Here is a 20,951-nt window from a genome sequence, read left to right on the forward strand (position 1 = left end):
CTCATGAGAATTCTCTTTCCCAACGTGACGGAATGACAAAAGAAAGAAAAGCTGTTTGAGCATTGTAATATAAGAAAAATAAAGTGCATGAATCTCTGCGCTGGGACTCATGATTTTACTTTTATTGAAAAAAAAAAATTGTTAGTTATTTTCTCACGGTTTCCATTTTCTACAATTTTTTTCAAATTTTACGACCAGTGGTTGCCGAGAATGCGGAGTATTGAACTTTTTTTTATCCATGGGATCAGACGTAGAAACGGGTGGAAACCCATGACAATGATTGCTGATATGGCATACGAGAAAAATATTATATTCCGAGGTATATATATACTATTTCCACTGGGAATTATGGCTTCAATACTATATGAGCTCGTAACATCCGAGTCGAACGTGTGTATTATATCCTTCTTTAGAATTTTTGCCAGTCAGTCTAGTCTCTCGGGGCCAGTGTACTACATTATCAGTACAAGTGATTCATAAGCACTTTCATTCACTCGATCTTCATATATTTTTTTCATTTTTACTTCATTTATTTTATGGAAACATTATTTGTCGATAGAAAATTTTGTTCTTCTCATAAAAAATTAATTCTTTAGATTTCCCATAAGATTTTCTCTCAAGCTAATTTTTCATCATTTTCTGTAATTTCATGTTTCACCATTTTTATTGTGAAACATGAAATTTTTTTTTTATTTTTTATGGAAATCTAGATTTTAAAAATCCATCAAACTTTTCAAAGAATGAAAAAGTTTTTACTGATATTATTTGTTAATTCAAGAGTAAGCAAAGTTGTAAAAAAAGTTACGTTGAAAACTATTTGCTAACATCATTGATGTATAATGTACATTAAATGTAGGAAAATTTCAGACGAAAGTCAACATTGCGCTGGAAAATTAAAGAGTTTTAGAACAGAATATTGTGTAGAAAGAAGTGAAATAGCGTCAAGTTGGTATAAAGCGGCCACTAACTTGACACGGTGTGCAAATATAGTTCACTTTGAGCGACAAAACTTCTCATAATTAGCAGTATTGCTTCAGTCAAGTTTTAATACCATGGAATCAGTATAAACAAGATAATTTAGGACCAATAGTGAGCGGCTGCTAGCGTATGTGCTTTTCTCTATAAAGAGCTTAAAGGTTACAAATGTAAATAACGCAAACCACTCTATCGACCTATAATCATTAACTGAAGCTTCGCTTTTGGCGTTTTGGTTAGGGCGTTGAATAAATGATAATATACTCTCTGTGCAATTTTAAGTCAATAGCGATTCATTCACAAACTGAATTATATTTAAATCGAAATTAGACTCATTACATATTCCATCCATTAAAAAAATAATAATTTGTTTAATCGTAGTTATACTATGTAAAAAAGGCGGTGTTAAAATGAATTCACTGGTGAAGTGGTGCTACTTAGTGGTGTTATCCATTCGGTGTTGAAACGGTGTACATGCAAAGTAAATTTACTTTGAACGCAGTATAAGAGCGTGAGTATAAGTCGCGCTATTAATTCAAAAAGGAATTATATTTTTACACGCCCTTTTGGCTTTAGGAAACTCTAAACCCAAAACGGCGTATAATTTTTTTTTAATTGCCAATTGTTGTGTAGGCTTATTTTATAGGTGAAAATTTAAAAAAAAAATTTGAAAGCCAAGAGAGCATAAGCTTAAATTATACGCTCTATTGGTTTTCAAAAAAAATTTTTTTTTGAATATTCAGCTTTAGAATAAGTCTACAGAACGATTGGCATTAAGGAAAAAATTGTACGCCCTTTTGGTTTTAAACTTAGTGACTTAAGCCAAAAAGACGTACAAAAATATGTCTTTTTGGAATTAGCCATATGAAGTGTTTTAAGATCTAAGAATCACGAAAAAAAAATAATATTTCGTTAAAATTACAAAATTATCGTTCACTAAGGAAAAAAAAGTTATCACTTATGAAATAAGCAATGCCACCAAGTCTATAGAAATTCTCAGTATTCTCGGTGTTAAAACTTAACACCGAAAGCGGTATTAAAAAAATACCCCCGCCAGTGTAAATACCAGTGTTAAAAAAATTTTCCGGTGTTAAAATATTTTACTTTGTGAATATTTTTAATTATTCGATCATTATACAGTTAACATCATTTTTATTAATTAATTAAATTTATGGTGATTGAAATGGTGGGCGGAAAGTTGTGTAATTTTTAAATAAATTGCGTATGACATAAATAATTATTTAAATAAGTACATACCGAAATTGAAATTTCCCCCAGATAATATTCATCAAATTTTTATATTTTTTTTTCTAATTTCCATGCGTGGAATTTTTTTTTTTACATCGAATTGACACCGGTATTTTAACACCGCTAAATTACACCGGTGTTATTCATTTTAACATCCCGTGGTGTTAAATTTGAGCCCATTTTTAAGAGCTATCTTTTTACAGTATAACCCCCTGTTCCTAATTACCCTATTTTTTCTTACCTATACATCGGGTGGTTGAAAAAAAATACGCAATTAAAATATTGGATGTCTAATTGAATTTTAAAATTGGTATATTTTTTTACCATCAAATTTTTGATATCAGGTATTCAAGCATTGATTTTATTTATTGTAAGTAGATTTAAATTATTATTAAAGTATTGATTAAAATTATAAATCAATTCCAAGTTTTAAATAAAAAGACCAAAATAAAATCTTATCAAAACCAAAATACAAAAAAAAAAAAAAAAAAGAAATTTTTTCACTTCCGAGACGTGATTTCACGTTCAAAGGCTCGCAGCCTTTGAACCCACAAAGCTAGAGACCTGCAAAATTTACCAGCTACATAGTTCGCATTATCGAAAATCGATATATCTATCAGGAAACCCAACACCGCGACTTTGATTATTCAAAAAATAAAAAAAAAGTATAATAATAAAAAAAATTTCTTTCACTGCCACACGAATCCACATCACCAAATAACCAACAAAAAACAATTTCTCCATTTCATATACATCTCTCACAAATCAATGTTGAGAAAAAAATAATAAAATCGATGAAAAAAAAAATTCACCCTCTCAATAACTAATAATAAAAAAAACTGAATAAAATCTCCGAACAAAGAACATTTAAAATTAAAATAAAATGGCACACAATGTCGTCGTGGTATATGAACTAAAGACCCACCGAGCGTTAAAATTACCTTTATATTAGGCGCGGCATTCAATAATAATTGTAAAAAAAAAAAAAAAAAAGAAAAAAAAAATAATAATAATAATTCGCGAGTAACAAAACCGTGACGCAGGGATGGTTGTGAGTGCAGAAGGGAAATCAAGCGTCTATTAAGCCTGACTGATTCAATTATTTGTTTTGCAGTTGGACTGGTGTTGCTGAGAGTTAAATCGAACAACAAGGAAATAAAAAATCATCACCATCGCACCACCACAATAATTAACAATTAAACGCTGTAATAATATAAAATAAATTATGAATAAATAAAAACTGACGATTGATTGAGGAGATATATCAAATCAAACAAGGAAACAGTGCAGGTGTAGCTGCCATAAAGACATATATTATAATAATATTATGTAGCAGGTGTTAGTGGTAAGGCTGCTGTTATTCATTAACAAGTGGGTCCATATCAAGTTAAATGTGTTGGAGGATGGACCATACAATTGCGTGGGAGGATTCGACGATGAATACTACTATTAGGACAACTGTTACATTTGAAACTACAAGTACAACTACAACTACAGGAACCACTACAGATAGAATTGGAAATGATGCAAGTATTCCTGCTACAACAACTGCTGCTATTGGTATGGAAAAGCAACATGAAGAGGATGCGATCATGTCCTCGGTTTGTCCGTGCCAAGTATTGGTAGTTACCGAACCGATAGACAGAGTTATAGAGGGCGGATGCATTGACCACTAAAGCATCCTGCCTAATTTTCTGAGTGTGTTAAAGGAGGAGGAAAAGGGGGGAAGTGAAAGAGGAGATATACGAAGAAGGAGGACGTGGGAAAACACCAGAGATCAAGACTTGTGCTGGAGAACAGAATGCATCATAGTACTAGCGGTTATTCGAATAGTGGTGGCGGTGGTGGTGGTGGTCCACAAGAACGTGTCCACCAAGTGTCGAGAGCTTCGGGTACCCCTGCCACAAGTGTAGATGCTAAGTGCCCGTATGAGAGCTATCATGCACCTATACCGGATTGCTGCGCTGCTGCGGCAGCTGCTGCGGCTCAGGATCCATACCCACGACCACCTAGTGGCTATGACACGAGATGTTTTGAGGACTGCCGTATAAGAACGCCTTATCCAGATGAAAATACTCAGGTACTATTTTACTATTTATTTTTTCCAGCTTGTACTGTTTTTTATTGTTATATAATGATAATGAACGGGCAGATAAATTTTTTTTTAATAATTCATTAATATGTTATGTAGATTTATACTCAATATATAGTTTGAGCTCTTAATATAAATACTAAGAGATGTCGCTTCGGGATTTTTTATTTCTGATTTAAATAACATGGGATAAAAATTTTTAAATTTGGAATTTTATACCTCGGCAATGGCTCATTGTACAGATAAGCCCAGGAGATAATTTCGTAGAAAATTTAACGCTCTTCCTAAATTTAAAGCATCTCAAAATTAAACACTAGTATATTAGATATATCTTTCTTCCAATAAGAAGGTGCTCTTCTAGTGCAATAATACTGATTGCTCGCAATAGTGAAAAACATTTCAATTTTCATTAATATTTTTTTTAAAATAAATAATTTAATTAATAATTATAAGTTTTAAGTAAATGTCAATATGGCCAGATTTAAAGTTATTAATTTAGTTGTTAATTACTTTGATAATTGTTCAAATATTTTAATTAAAACAAATACAATCATCCATATTACTATTATAATTATTATTAATTAATAATTATTTAATTACATATATATTTAATGAGTAAAAAATTTACATTTAAATATATATACATGTTCATATATTTGAATAGCATTGATTAACAATGATAAAAAATGTAATGTCATTAAATCATTTTCAATATGTGAGAATTATTCGAAACTCTATTTGCAGCACTTTCATAAATGCATAATTAAATTAATCTCATAAATTTAACATAAAATTTTTTTACAAAGCTCATATAATAATAATAATAATTATTATTATAATAATAGTAATAGTAATATTAAATATTATTAAAAATAGTAATTAAATTAACTTTGATGTTATTATGCCGAAATTTTAATGTAAAGAAGCATTTTTTTTTCTTTCATTTTAATTAAATAATGGGGTAGTAATTATGATAAGTGAGAAGAGAAATAGCTGGAAAAGAAAGGGTTTGAAAGTGGAAAGTAGGAGAGTGGAGGTTAAGGAATAAAAGGGTATAAAAGATAAAAGATCAAAGGATGAAGGATAAAGGATGCAGGATAAAAGAGAGTAAGTTAGGTAGCATTTAAATGGTATGAGGAAGTCAAGAGCTTTAGGCACTCTTCACCGTTCAAGTGAGACAAGTACCGTCCTATTCTGCAGCGGTTATTTCGAGGCAGACGACGAAAGCACTCGTTGCTGTCGATGTACAAAACACACCGAATTCCTCTTCCAGCGAGCAAATGTCTATTAACGTTGCTTCGTATCATATGATGTGAACATGAGTATACTTCAAATCTCACTTTATGTATACATGTATATCTAAATATATATATAAGCCTGTCACCAACGACAAATTTAATGTGCTCCGGGCATTTATATGAACAGTCAATGACTGAATTCTATCCAGTTCAATTTACCTAATTAACTTTATTATTGGCTTATTATCAAACAGTAGAGTCTATAATCTACTTTATGTGAACATTCATTTTACACAACCACTTTACACTTGAATTGATTTTAATGCTAATATTATTACACGTGTATTTTTTTTTATTTCAAAGTATAATATTAATTTATACCGTACGATGGCTTCGATACACTTCAAAGGTTCAACGGTTTGTAACTTGAAGGATGTACGGTCAGAGTGCTGATGGTCAGAGACTGCCACGTGGTAAAAGGAGAGCCATGTTAACGTGATTACAGAAATATATAGTTAGACACTTAGTATAGGCTTACGGCTAAATTTTGTTTTTATTCTAATTACGAATTATTAATTAATTTAATGAGGCATCTTTTTTTTTGTTTCTATAGTTTTTTTTTTCAATTCATCTTTTATATTTAAGACCAAATACAGTCGAATTCCATTAACTTGGAACATCTTCTTAATCTTGACCCCCTACGAGCTACTTGTAGGAAATTTATTCAAGTTTTTAAAGCCGCCCTTTAATTGACCATGCGAATATTGGTATTTTAAAGTTATTTTAAAGTTTTATTTTTCTGAAAAGAGTTATTAATGAAAACTATTACATATAATTATCACGATACCTTAATAAACTTAAGCGTGATAACGATCGTTTAAAAGACTACATCCGTTAAATTTCCATAGTTCAGTAAAATAAAGATGATCAACCATAAATGGAATGAAAATTGTAGTATAACTTCTAATGGACTATCAAGTTAACGTTTCAATAAATTTATGATAATATCTAACAGCTCATGTTCCGGATTTGTTATTGTTGAGAAGCTTACAAAGCGTAAAGCGTTAGAGAGATTATTTGTCTTCAGTAAACGATCCAATATTGTTTAGTAGGTGTTTTGTGCCTAGGAATTATTCACGAGAAATTATGCCCGACTTCCCCAACATGAAGTAATGTACAGTTTAACCTCGCTATAAGACTATTGATGTTTTGTTTTTGAAAAAGAGAGATTGACTTTACTTGGTACATACTCTAAGTTAGTTTAAGGCAATTAGTGAGGGTAAACGTTGCAGATAATTTGTAATAAATTGAAAAGTCATTACTGATGTCTTATAGCGAAGTTGGGTTGTAAATGAGAGTTGATCATTAATCATTCGATCCATAATTCTATTTCTTATACTAATTTGTGCTGCCAAGGCCAATAAATACAGAAATGATAGGCTATTTATGTGTGTCCAGTTGCAGTAGTGACGTCGGCCTATAGTCAGACAGGTTAAGGTCAGGAAAAAACGGTTGATCCTGTAGGCCAGCTCGATAATGTAATTATTTGTGAATTTTTTGAGCTCATAAAACTTTTGAACAAAAAAAAACATACATTTCGCTGAAAATAAGTAATTTTTGTCCGACGATATCTTTGGAACCAAAAGTATATTTTGAGACTTAGCTTTGATTACATTTTGAACTTGAAAACTACTCCGCTGATCGACTTCAAAATCTATTCAACTTTAAATCTTGATGAGCCCTTTCGATTGCCACAACGAAGGTTCAAATCGTTTGATTCATTCCAAAATACCGTATGACAAAAATTAGTTTTTATGATTCATGCAATATAAGTGCTAGCGCACGCTCTTTTGTTCGCCAAATAACTGTTTGTCCATTCAACTGTTTCCACGACAGTTGTGTGTGTTATACGATTGTCTGCGTGCGACAAGTAAATTTGAAGACAAGTAAACACTCCGTGAGCTCAACTTTGTTCTCGTGGCCAATCGACAACTTACCGCACTAGTTGTACAATGTACTATTATATACATGTATACACAGACACACGCGCGCAAATGTCCATTTAAACAGAGTCAAAGTAGCTTTCTAGGAACTCAAAATGTCGACATCTGATGAAAACTCGATTTTCGAAAATCGGACAGATATCAATAACTTCCTGTTTTGAAAATTTTCAATTTTCATAACTAGAAGTTAAAAATCCTAAGCTGACCACTGAAAATTGATGTAATGATCTCTTTTTTGTATCTAAAGTTAATCAGTTTTGTTAAAAAATTTTTTTCTAGATAATGAAAATTGTTTTTTATTTATTTTCTGATCTAAGACAACTTTTTTATTATTATAAAAATTAATGCAGTTTAATTTTTGAAACTGGAAAAAAAAAATTTTTTTTCATACTTGAATAGGTTAAATTAATTTTTCGACAATTAATTATTTGAATCTCAAATAACTGAAAGTATTTTTAACAGCAGTAATAAAAAATTTCATTAACTAGTAAAAAAAGTAATTTATGTAGCTATATAACTCTTAAAAAAAAATATTACCTCAATGAATGGAGTAAAAAAAGGTAATAACAATTACAGTGAAATAAAAAAAAATTTAAGACTTAAATTTTCCACGAAACGAAATTCTCGTGTCCGGAAAAAATATATACTAGCATTTAAAAAGTATAAGTACTAATAAACTTACATTCAAAACTGTTTTCTAATAAAGCGAATGGATAAAAAAAAATAAATAAATATTGGAAAAAAAAAAACAAGAACAATAGCAATAGTTACAGTAGCGACAGTAGCAAGTACATAATGATATTAAAGAGCAAACATTGAATGTCTGAGTAAAGGAACATTATCAAGTATTTGGAAGATGGCTGTAGTATTGTTCCATAGCCTCATCAAAATCCTATTAAAGGAAAGTTTATTGTTAATGGCAGTGAAGTAAGCAAGACAAAGAGTACCGCATTCTACGGCCATTGAGAGGGTCATTCCAGATTACGGCATGCAGTTACATTTTCCTCGTATTTATTAAATAACTCTATTTAAACTTAATTTTCAGCTCAACAGAATCTTTTATTAAATTACTCCATTTATTTTCCTTAATATAGTTCAAATATTTAATTATGTTGCCTTTTATTTAATAATTAATTATTCTTTCATTAAAAATTGAAAAGACGTTATTTTATGACCACTAACCAAAAAATTTACATGCTCCATATACTTTGTAAAATTTTTCAGTTTCAAAATAGCTTCAAACATATCGCGTCACTAATTTCAAAAGGACATATTTTTATACGCCCTTTCGGCTTTAGAAAACTCTTTAAAGCCAAAAGAGCGTATAATTCTTTTTCATTGCCAATCATTTTGCAAACTTATTTTATAGCTAAAAATTGAAAAAAAAAAAAAAAAAAATATTTGAAAACCAAAAGGGCATATAGCTTTCTAAACACCATTTTTTTTACAGTGTAGAGGAAAAGTTATCCTAAAGAGGAAAATCTTCATAACATGTCTATTTGAATCTCTTCTTTTTCTTTAAAGTTGAAAAAATGATTTCTATTTTTGAGCTCTATATAATTTATAAAAATGGAATTAAGCAATTTTCCACTGAAAATGATGAAAAAAAATTTTAAAGATTAATTTATTAAGTTAGGTAGATAAATGGTAATTTCGCTCGGATCATAGGTTAGGATTTTCAAGACCCTAAGTATCAACTTGACGTCGCCTAACATAGTTTGAGTTTTTGCTATATCCACACTTTCGCTTTTTATTAATTCACCCACTCTCATATTTTTTATCTCTCCTGCTTATCCTACTTATCTGTACAGCTGGGGCTGATTTACTACCGGATAAAAAATTATTACTATTAAAGTCATCTCTTGAACTGTCAAATGGATTCAGTTACGAAAGTCATTTTTTGCAGCTATAGCAGCAATGCGTATGGTTATAATAGTAATTCATTTTTCTACTTGATGCAGGGTCGTTGTCTTCCGCAAAACATTGCCATCTATTGAGAACTAAATTTTTGAAAATTAGTGACTTGTCTTCTTTTTAATTAAATTTACAATATTTATAATCATTAAGTTAATAAACAACTTATGTAATTATTAGTTGTAGTTTATTTAACAAGTAAATTAGGAAACTATTGATCTTACGGTGTTGACGACTGAGAAATCCAACTAGCCAAGTTTAAGCGTTCAATTTTCACGCTCAATGGTGTTACCTAGCCCGAAATTACATTAATTAACATAATTACACAAGTTCTGTTAGCAGAGCGATCGATTCCGTTGTCTCTGAGATTATTCAACGTGTAACGTACCGCTGGGACCAAGACCTTGTTTTAATTATCACGGAGTTCTGATTTCATTCGTTAATTCAACCACTATTGTATATACTATACCATTTCAATCTCTCACATTTTTATTTTCAATCATTATCTATTCAGCATTCAAAAGGCTATTGAGTATGACTTTTCTGTAAAGTTTAATAACTTTCAACTGATCATTAATTTTTCCCACTTTCTTTTCAATTCGATAAATTTTAATGAAAATTTTCAATTCACTTCACTGATTCAAAGTTCCATTACTATAATTATGATAAAATATTTATTCAAAAATTTAAAACTTTGTTCCTTGAAATTATTTCACGTTTTACAAAAGTTACATCTGCTGAATTTTTTAATCCTTACTATTTTAATTATTTTCGATTTTCATATTTCTCGGCTTCGCCTCGGGCATCTTATCACACAGGGCGGGAATTTCAACTTTTTTCCCTTGTAGTGTAATATACTATTTTCTATTATGATTATAATATTGTTAATTAGATCAAATTAAGGCACTTGATAATAATATCCCTTATAAAAAAGCCACACATTGCAAATAATGCAGTGTAAGACTTTCTAGTCGTGTAATTTATATAATGTCATAATGATCATACATATTACCATAGTTTTTAAAATATATAACGCTTTTTTATAGGGTACGAATTTAATTTAAAAAATGTCCGACTAAAACCGTCTTTAATCACTAAATTTATTCATTCGCTTACTTATAAATTATTTATTAAAAAAAAAAAATCAAAACAATCGAAATAAGACAAGTAAAGTGTAAAAAAAACGTAAAAAAAAAATACCGTCCGACTAAAATGGAGCATAACCCCGTTAAAACAGAGCATAAAAAGTCCCGCGTGGGCTGATGCTGCAACTCATTTTCTACTTACTTGTCTGCTACCCACTCGCTGGACCATAATCCCCATTATATACATGTTTAGAGTGTCGTGTTAAGTATAGTATAAAAATAAATGAAATAAAAAATGGTTGACGTTATTGAAGCTGACTCAGTTACAAACTATTTTTAAAAAACGTTTTTTCAGGAAGTGCCACAGAGTTCGCACCGGCCACAGTCTCGTGTGGGTTTCGAGGATCGTCCGCAGTCACGAGTGGGTGGGTACCCAAGTGACTCGAGGTGTCCTAGTAGACTTGACTACGATGACACCGGAGGTGGCGGTGGTGGGGGAGGCGGCGGGGGTGGCATTAGCGGTGTTGGTTACCTGGACCAAAACGATCCGCGGATGTACTGTACTGGTACCTATTGTATGGGTGACACGATGATGGCAAGTGCCCGAGGCATGTGTGGTGAAGAGGTCGAGCTCGATATGCGACGACATATACAAGCATGCGCTTGCACCTGCAATCACATGGGCTATGGAAATTACATGGACTATCAGGTAAGGAAATTATTATTCTTATTATTATTATTGTATTTATTACCACTATTATCATTTATTTATTCAATAACTGGTTCGATATTTTTTGTCCGCTTTCCAGAATTTCTTTTTAGCAATCGTTCTTTTCCTGCTTTTTTTTTTTAATTTTTTTTAGTTTTGTCGATTCAATTGGTTCTACCGATGCGAACGCAAACCATGAACACAAAAAAAATATTAAAAAATTAGTCAAGCGTAAAGAGTTTTAGGCGTCGTTTTTACATTTTTTTTTTTTTTATTTTCACTTTGCTTTTTGGTTTGGTTTTCCTTTTTTTACTAGTTTTAATGTTTTCTGGTGGCATCGTTTGCAGTCGGGATGTTTGAATTGGAAAAAGTTATAATATTTTTCTACAATATTATCCTCGGTTTTTATCAAAACAAAAGACACAACAAAAGAAAAAGAAAGTGCAGAATATTCTATTTTGTGCGCATGTAGTTTTTTTCTTTAATTACCAGTACTCGGTTCAGTGAATGCCACGAATAAACATTGGTCGGTAAATATAATAAATAATGAATATAAAAAATTTTGAATTACTAGATATGAGATAAATCATAATCACTCATACATTAAATGCTAAACGAATTTTATAAATCTTCAATAAATTAAATTTTAAAAATAAAAAATAAAAAATTTATATTTTTATCGAGAATGCTATCAATCACATTTTAAATTCTGTGTTTCGTAATTACACCAATTATTGTGATAAAATCTCTTTCATATAAATTGAAAAAAATAATTGAGCGGGCGCTAATTAATTAAAAAAATATAAATAAAATACTGGCATATGGAAAAAAATAATCCATCTCGAATAAAATACTTTTTTTACCCTACATTCATTTTATTATTGTTATAATTCAATTCCACTCTGATAAAGTAGATTCTATAACAATCCATCCACAAAATGAACAAAAAAAAAAAAAAGATAGAACAAAAGAAATGAATAAAAAAAAAAATCTAGCGCATTATTCTATTTCCAATTAAACAAAAAGGAATAATGTTTTTCCGTCGTAACCTCTACCAAGTAATTATCCAATAATCGGAACACGTCCATGGTCTTGTTAATTCATTAATTAATTGCACTCAAATACAGATTAATAACAAAACGACGGTCAAATTATCAATAGATTTTGGATTCATCCATTAGAGTGATAATGATAATAATCATAATAATAATAATTATGCGGACACTATTATTATATATTCACAATACATAATTATCAATATATTATTATCCTCGTCTTCTTCACTATCGTCGTCATTATTATTATTATTATTATTATTATTATTATTATTATTATTATTATTATTATTATTATCTATATTATTATGGATATTTTTAAAAGAATAAGGAAACTTGTGTTCCGGTCATATATATATGATAGAATAAGTTAATGTTATTAAATTTGGAATTATTAGAAAGGTCTTGACTAGAATTTGTGCCGTTTCATGGTTTAAACTCTTTTATATTGCCGAGTATCGAGATAAATAAAATTATCTATATCATTCGAATTACATTTAAATTACGCGGGAAAAAAGACGATCGTATTCATTTTCTTTAAATAAATTAATATTTTAATTATTCTGTCACTGAATATCACTGAATATATATAACTGTTATATATATAGTTAAGAGAAAATAAGAAAAATTTAGTCTATGACATGTCTTCTATGATAATAAAAATGAAACAGATTTAATTGGGTATCAGTGAAAAAAAATATATGAGATGACTAATAAAAAAAAATTTGACCGTGTGTAGATTTTTTTTTAAGAATCCCATGATTATACAATCATCGAAATCAATAAGTTTGCGAGTTAATGATGAGATTTGTCTCATTAAATTTAAATGATAACAAAAATAAACAAAAGATTCTAAAGTTAATTATAGAGTATAGATTTTAATAAATAGTTAAATTCAAATCATATTTTATAAATTTGGTCGCAATACTTTGGCAGTCACGTAGTGACTGTAGGTCGCTCATTAATATTATTATTATTATTATTATTAATATTATTTAACAAAAATAATCAATATAGACTATTTGAGGAATGATAAACTACTAATATGTTTTTTTATTCATATTGCTAAATTAAATACAAATATTACTTCTAACCGCTTTGGCATCGAATTATTATATCACGTAATTATTATGATTGTCATTATGACTTATTTTTGGAACAAAATCAATAACAAATTAACATTAATACTATTACGCACATTACACTGTGTTTTGATCATATTGCAATAATTAATACAAACGACGATATTGATAAATATTTGAATTTAATAATATTAACCAAATTTCCAATTAAAATAGCTGTGTAATTTTGGCATATTTACTCATTAAATTTAAATACACATATACTTTCAACAAAATATTCATACATACATAGATATAGATACCGAGGTATAACAACCCCCCTAAGCGAGTGATTATTTTTTGTGACTTTCGAGCTTCGAGAATAAAAGTGCTTTGATCTGATTCAAACAAATTTATCATCACTTAATAATTTTTATCATAACTTTTTTTTTCTCAAGAGCATAACAGCCTACCCCTAAAAATTATTTTAAAAAATTTGTAGTTTCATAATTCATTTCTTTTTCATTACCTTTTTTGAATTTGAATTTCACTTTCCTCAAATGATTCTCCAATGATCTGTCAATATTTTTTTAAAAATATTTTTTTATTCATGAGCACAATTTATCCCTCCAAAAAAAAAATTATAAAAAAAGAACTTCAAATTATATTAAAATCATTTATTGGAATTTCCTCTTGACATTGCTGCATTTTTTTTCTTGTTAAATGCTATATAAAATTAGTAGAGATGATTTAAGTTGACGACAATCCTGCTTTGACAATTGACGATAGTAGAGTACTACTTCCGCTTCGCGTTCGAGGTGTGAAATAAAAATTATTGTTTCATAAAAAATATTTTTAGTTTTTTTGAATTTCTGGGTATTTTATCTTACTCCAAATTTTTTGTTCTGCTCATGAATACTTAGTAAACTCTAAACCATGAAAAAATTATTGACAAATAATTTTTTTTTTTACCAAATTTTGAGGTCAGGCCGTCATACCCCGGTCTCAGTCTTATGATATTTACATCATATATTTAATAATAATAATAATAATAATAATAATAATAATAATAATAATAATAATAATAATAATAATAATAATAATGATATTATATATATATATATATATATATATATATATATATATATATATATATATATATATATATATATATATTAGTCAAAATATAAGTTGCTGAGCGACAAAAAAGTTGTATCGAATTTAAGCTTATGAGAAAGCGTTGACTAAAAAGTTTAAAAAGGTTGACACACAGAAGGTGGATCATGAAACCACGAAAGCTAGTGTTGAGTGTAGAACGTAGAGAGTAAAGAGTAAAGAGCAGAGAGTAGTATATAGAGTAAGTAGTGAGTGAGGAGAAAACCCAAGTATAGATGAGTAGAGGAAAAGCTTAAAGAGTATGAGTAAACTAGAAATAGTGGTAGTCGTTGATGCTGGTTTCGGAGAAGCGCGGAGATGACGGGAACGGTTATCCAACTGGTTTTACTGCACTGCAGTTGTGAGAAATTTAACAAAGTGGTGTGTGCACCACTAGTAGTCGTAACCTTGTTACACTGGAACTGGAAGCGCCGAGCAAGGATCCACTGGCTCTTATACATGTTGTGTATTTGTGAGCTATGCTGTACTGAGAACAGAAAAGGAGAATGATGTGGCTCGATGCCCTCTGGCGCATGTTTCATTTTTATTCCCTCAGTTCTTCGTTTAGTTGCTTTATGTCTTTTTACGTAATATGCATATACAACTCAGTGTCGCCAGCTTACTTTATATATTTTCCTCGGCTAACTCGTAAGCTCATCAACTTCTTGATCCTTGTCAAGCTTACGGTACTCTCAGATCTACATTATACATCACACACTGAATTACATTATTATTTATTGTTACTATTACAATTGCTGTTGTTGCTTTCAGAATTTTATTTAACGCTACGTTTATTTTATGCGCGCTATTCATAATCACTGTTGCAAACTTGCTTTCATAGACAAGTTTAATGATAAATGTTAACGGATGCTAGAAATGTGTTTTTATTATAAAACCCCGAGTCGAAATATTAGACGTAAATTAAACGTTTTTAACGTAAATTCAATGTTTTGTTTTTATTTTGATTCATAAAAAACTGGTAAGTTAATGAGTTATGATTTTAATTTAACAATAACATTAATTAATTATGATACACTGATAGAAGTATTTATTTGAAACAGTTTTTGAGCCTTATTTGGCTGAAATAAGCATTTATTTGACTCAAATATATTTATTTATAGTTAATAAATCTCATATTTGAGTGAACATCACTGTGATTTTTGAGTACGGCGCCACTTTCTCTTTACAGTACCTTTCAGTATATTATCTAGTGTAACAAATTCAAAATATAGTCAACTAAATATTATTCTATAAATAAAAAAAATGCTGAATATGTTTTGGATTAATTACTGTGCGTATTATTTTCTTTAAAAAAATAAACTTAAATTGGACTGTAAATTATTTGTCATAACCCTACTTAATTAGCTTTATGTGTCATTTCCTATTCAAATAAGCCATTTATTAATTATTGAAAAATACTTATTTGGTTCAGATAAATCTCATTTAATAAATCATTTGTTAACTATTAATAAATCTTATTTGGTTCAAATAAATTCTTCTATCAGTGTGCCTTAAGAGTTAAAAGGGCGTATTAAAAAATTTTAAAATTGACATGATTATAATCCAGGAGTACAAAATTGATGAAAAAATTTTTTGGTATGCTTATACACGGAGAGAAAATTATGGTAACAGTAACAATATATTATGGGAATGGTTCCCATACTGCGTGGTAACCGTTTTTTTTGAAATGTTGATTATAGGAACGACACCCATATATATTATGGTAATCATTCCTATAATTATGGGTATAATTCCCTTATGGTATTGGAATAGTTCCTATGGAATTATGGTAATCGTTAGTATGTACCTATGGTAATGGTTACTATAATATTATGGTAATCGTTACCATAATATTATGGAAATAGTTATCATAATATTATGGGAATGGTTACCATAATATTATGGGAATAGTTACCATAATATTGTGGGAATAGTTACCATAATATTATGGGAATAGTTACCATAATATTATGGGAATGATTACCATAGTATTATGGTAACCATTACCATATACGCTTAGGAACCGTTACAATGTAGTTATAGGATTGATTCCTATTTGCTTATAGGAACTATTCCTATGAGTATAGTAATCATTACCATGATTCTCTCACATGCGATATGGGAACTGTTACCATAATGATAGGAATTGTTCCCATACTTATGGAAACTTTCCCAGAAACTATGGGTTTATATCCCATAATCCCAAGTAATTATTACCACAACGGTATGGGATGATATTTTATAAACGTACTAGGAACAGTTACTATAATTTTTTCTCCGTGTATTTGCTTATTGTAAGTATAAATAGGCTGTAATTACGTTTTGGATTAGTGGCAGTCCAATCTACATTTTGAATAAGTTAAAAAAAAAGTCAAATTGAGTTGCTAATGTCCGAAACGTTCAATTTACGTTCAAAACATTGAAAACGTTAAGAACGTTCAATTTACATCTAATATGTCGACGGGACGTTTGTGATTAGTTTCATTGATGAGTTAAATGTTTTGGGTTAATTGAAATCACTAGAATATTTATTTAACAATAATTTGAAAATTTAGTAATCGAGTAGTTTAAATTTAACAGGCAGAAATAATATTTAGTCTTTATTAATTAACGGAAAAACTATTCATTATATTTTCAGTTTATTTATGTTTATACTAATTAATTTTATCCACTTTGGAATATAAAATAAATAAATTATAAACCCGAGTCTGGTATTCCCACAAAAACTCATCTATTAAAAGCGTAGAAAATTAAGCATGGAAATAAAATAATAAATATAATATTTTTAAATTTATTGCTATGATAATTTTTAAACTACGTTATTTACAAACAAAAAATTTAATCATCATTTATAAACGTACTGGAAAATATGGGTTTAATTTTTATTACTCGATTACTAACTTGGATGATATTTATTTATTTAATTTTCACTTGAATATTTAAATATTAAAATTTATGTTCATTCAATAATGGAGTTGTGAGTAATTACGTTATCGTTTTTTAGGTCAAATGTAATGCTTTGATAAATTTGGGAATACCCGGGTCACAAAAATAACTCGATTTTTGGCGTAATTTTAAAAAATGAAAATAAAGCGTTTAGCCAAACAAAAATATCAAGTCAAATTTAAGTTCTTTTTTTAAAAAATAAAAAACATTTTAAGATATAGAAACATATTTGGTTTTGAGTTTCTTTTTACCAAGTTGCTTAGTGATTTACACCAACTGAGTCAAATTAAAGTCACTTGGTCTTGCAATGAAAAAAATAATTGGTAGCTACTACCGATTATTTCGGTAGTGGCTACTGATTGCCTATAGGCAGCCGCTACTGATTTTTTTTTTCAGAATTGATTTGACTTAATTAACTTAAATTCAAGTCATTCAAGTAAAATCCAAGTTAACGTGACTTTAATTTTACTTAATTGACTGAAATTTTCAAGTCAAATCCACATCAGACTTAACTTGAATTTTTAAGTTCAAAAAGTCATATTCGAGTTAAAGAGAGTGAGTGAAGCCAAAATCAAGTTAACATTCAAATGTGAGTCAAAAAAACTATAGCAGTCAAAATCAAGTTAATTAATTCAAAAAAATCTAAATCAAGTTATGTGATTGAGAGGGGTACGATTTATTATTGTAATTCTCGGAATCTTGGACGTTCTGATTTATGTTATGAATGTATACCTATTTTTTTTTGTAACTCTTGTGATATTTTGTTGCATTCTGAAGTAGAAAAAAAAATTTCGATTCTATTACTTGTTTGATTTTCGGTGTTTTGCTGTGACCGGTCCGTAGTTTATTTGTTGTTTGAAAATGGTTTATTTTTTTTTCATAAAAAACAATATACAGCAAATAGAGTAACATTCAACCCATGAAATTGATGAAACATAACAATTTATATTTATTTTTATTACAAAAATTAAAAACTATTTACTTATGAGAATAAATTAACATTAAATTTAAATATAAATTTCTATGAAATAATAGCCACTAAAAGTATAGAAGATGTACCAAGTCAGTAAAATAGTTTGTGAAAACAAAAATATTTATCTACTGCACAAACTTGATTATCGTGATGACTGATAAACTTGAGATCTTTAATGTTATTTCATAATTTTAAATCCATTTACTTAATGGATCTACCAAACTCTGCACCACAATTTTCATTTTATTTATTGTCAATTATCCTTGTTTATCAGTAACAAATTTACTTGTTACAACTATAATATTTAAATGCTCGTTATGCAGAAAAATAAATTTCCAAGTTATTTTAAAACCCTCAAATATTGTTTTCATTAAAACGGGAATAAAGTATCGATTAAAGTGTTAATAATCAAATTAAAACTGTGACCCTTTGAAAGTTTATCTTAATTTTATCAATCTCAGCTGTTCAATACCAATTAATTACTTACATTATCGTTGAAAAAATAACTGCAGGTCAAAGTAACCTCGTTCTACAAATAGATGTCTTGGCTAGACAATTTATATTTTCTCCCACCCGACCATAATAAATATAAATTGAAAATCTGAAGTCACATCTTAATTAACATTCATAAAATGTAAATAAAATTTCGTTACTTAAAATTTTAAACTTGTCAAAAAAAAATATTTAATGCATTAATTCTATTAAATAAATCCGAATATCTCCAAACAAAAATATACGTACAAAATAAATTCGAGTTACGATTAAATGAGCTTAAATTAAAGCTTTGAAGGTTGTAAAATACAGGCATTATAAACAAGAACATAACAATAATAACGGTAGCAAGAGTAATAATACAGCGTAATATATTCAAAAGTAAATTGAAACGCGGAATAAACAAAAATATCGCATTTATTACTGCTCAGCTATTCACAAACTTTAATTAAAAATGTATAATTACTACAAAAGCTTACTGAATTAAAAAAAATAACAATAAAAAAAAGTAATAAATAAAAGAATAAAAAAAAAAAAAATTAAATTCGTATTTTCACATTGTCAATCACAAATAAATGAACGTAAAACCCAATTAAAATATTTCAAGCTCATCGATTCGGTAATATACCAACTACCATATAAATATATAACGCGTACGTATCTGTATAAACTAAAACCGCAGATGAATTTTTCACTCGATAAATTTTTATCAAAGTCTCCGTCGCAAAAAGTAATTTCCCAGTTCCATTCTACGGTCTCTTTGACCCTCGTTCACGCCTCCTGAAAAAGCGTATTAAAAAAAAAAAAAAAAAAAAAAAAAAAAAAAAAAAAATAAACCAGAGGGAGGAAGAAAAAGAAAAAAAGGAAAACACTGTCTGACGAGAGTACTTATTCTTCAGAGGAATAAAAAAATAAAGAGAAAAAAAAAACTTACGGTCCACCCTCACGCTTTACCTCTCAGTACATTTTCATCTTTATCATGACCACAGTGTATATAACGTCATGACTAGATTTTTTTTTTTTATATTTTTTGTCGTCGAGTGAGAATACCCAGAGCCATCCCTGGTGGATGGTGAAAGGTCGAAAGAGTACATGCTATTTCGTAAGGATTCTTAGGTAAAGCTTTTGTTTGCAACCCTTCTTCTTCGTCTTCGTCTGCTACTTCTATGTCTGCTTTTTTTTTCTGGTATATATAAATATACATGGAATAAAAAGTGGAGACCCCCTTCGTCTCGGAAAGTAACTTCTTTTGCCGGAGGGTGTCAAATATTCACTACCTACTCGGCGGGAAAGTATTTTCTTACGTCAAATAAAAACTCTGCGGGGGGTGAGTTGGAGATAAATATATATTTTTTTTAAACGTTAGTTTATAGCTCGGTGGTTTATAAATTAATCATCAGTGATTTTTAAATTTATTGTTGAGATTTTTTGTTGTTTAATAAAATTAAAATGATTTATTATTAAAATGGGATATTGATTTATGTGTCATCGTGAGTGAAATATTTAAGATATTATTAAATATTTTCGTAACATTTTAACAATAAATACTGAGACGATAATTTATTTTTCGTTTTATATTATTTTTCTTTAAAACAATTTAGAAATTTATCAAAACTTTTCGTGCCTCTAAACTTTCTATGACAGCAAAAATATTTACAAGTCCAGTTATTTGATACTTTATATATACACTGTAAAAAAGCGGTGTTCAAATTAACACACTGGTGTAGCAATGCTACTTAGCGGTGTTATCCAATCGGTGTTAACACCACGATAGCACAAACTTGCACCGTTTTTATTAGTGTATGTATGTGGCGAATGCAACAGAAACTGCGATCGACAATTTATTCGGCAATATTCGTAGCCGGATCGATCATTATCGGTTTTCTATTATATTTTCTTTTCTATCCTATTCGTATGGGATATTATGGATTAAGCGCTTACGAGTGAAATTGAGCACGGATTCTTGCATTATACAGAATTACTTTTTTTATCTTTACTATGTCAC

General features: G+C 29.1%; 1 protein-coding gene across 1 annotated transcript in view; it reads left to right on the forward strand.

Moving 5' to 3' along the window:
* LOC103580640 (dipeptidase 1) overlaps positions 1-20,951 on the forward strand; it is a 132,129-nt gene that overhangs the window by 39,895 nt on the left and 71,283 nt on the right. Inside the window, exons 2-3 of the mRNA XM_053737246.1 lie at positions 3,338-4,303; positions 10,911-11,264. Of these exons, the coding sequence (XP_053593221.1) occupies positions 4,025-4,303; positions 10,911-11,264 (633 nt within the window). The 5' untranslated portion in view covers positions 3,338-4,024. The remainder of the gene's footprint in view (positions 1-3,337; positions 4,304-10,910; positions 11,265-20,951) is intronic.

The sequence above is a fragment of the Microplitis demolitor genome, chromosome 3, assembly GCF_026212275.2.
Source record: "Microplitis demolitor isolate Queensland-Clemson2020A chromosome 3, iyMicDemo2.1a, whole genome shotgun sequence".
NCBI classification, from domain to species: Eukaryota; Metazoa; Arthropoda; class Insecta; order Hymenoptera; family Braconidae; genus Microplitis; species Microplitis demolitor.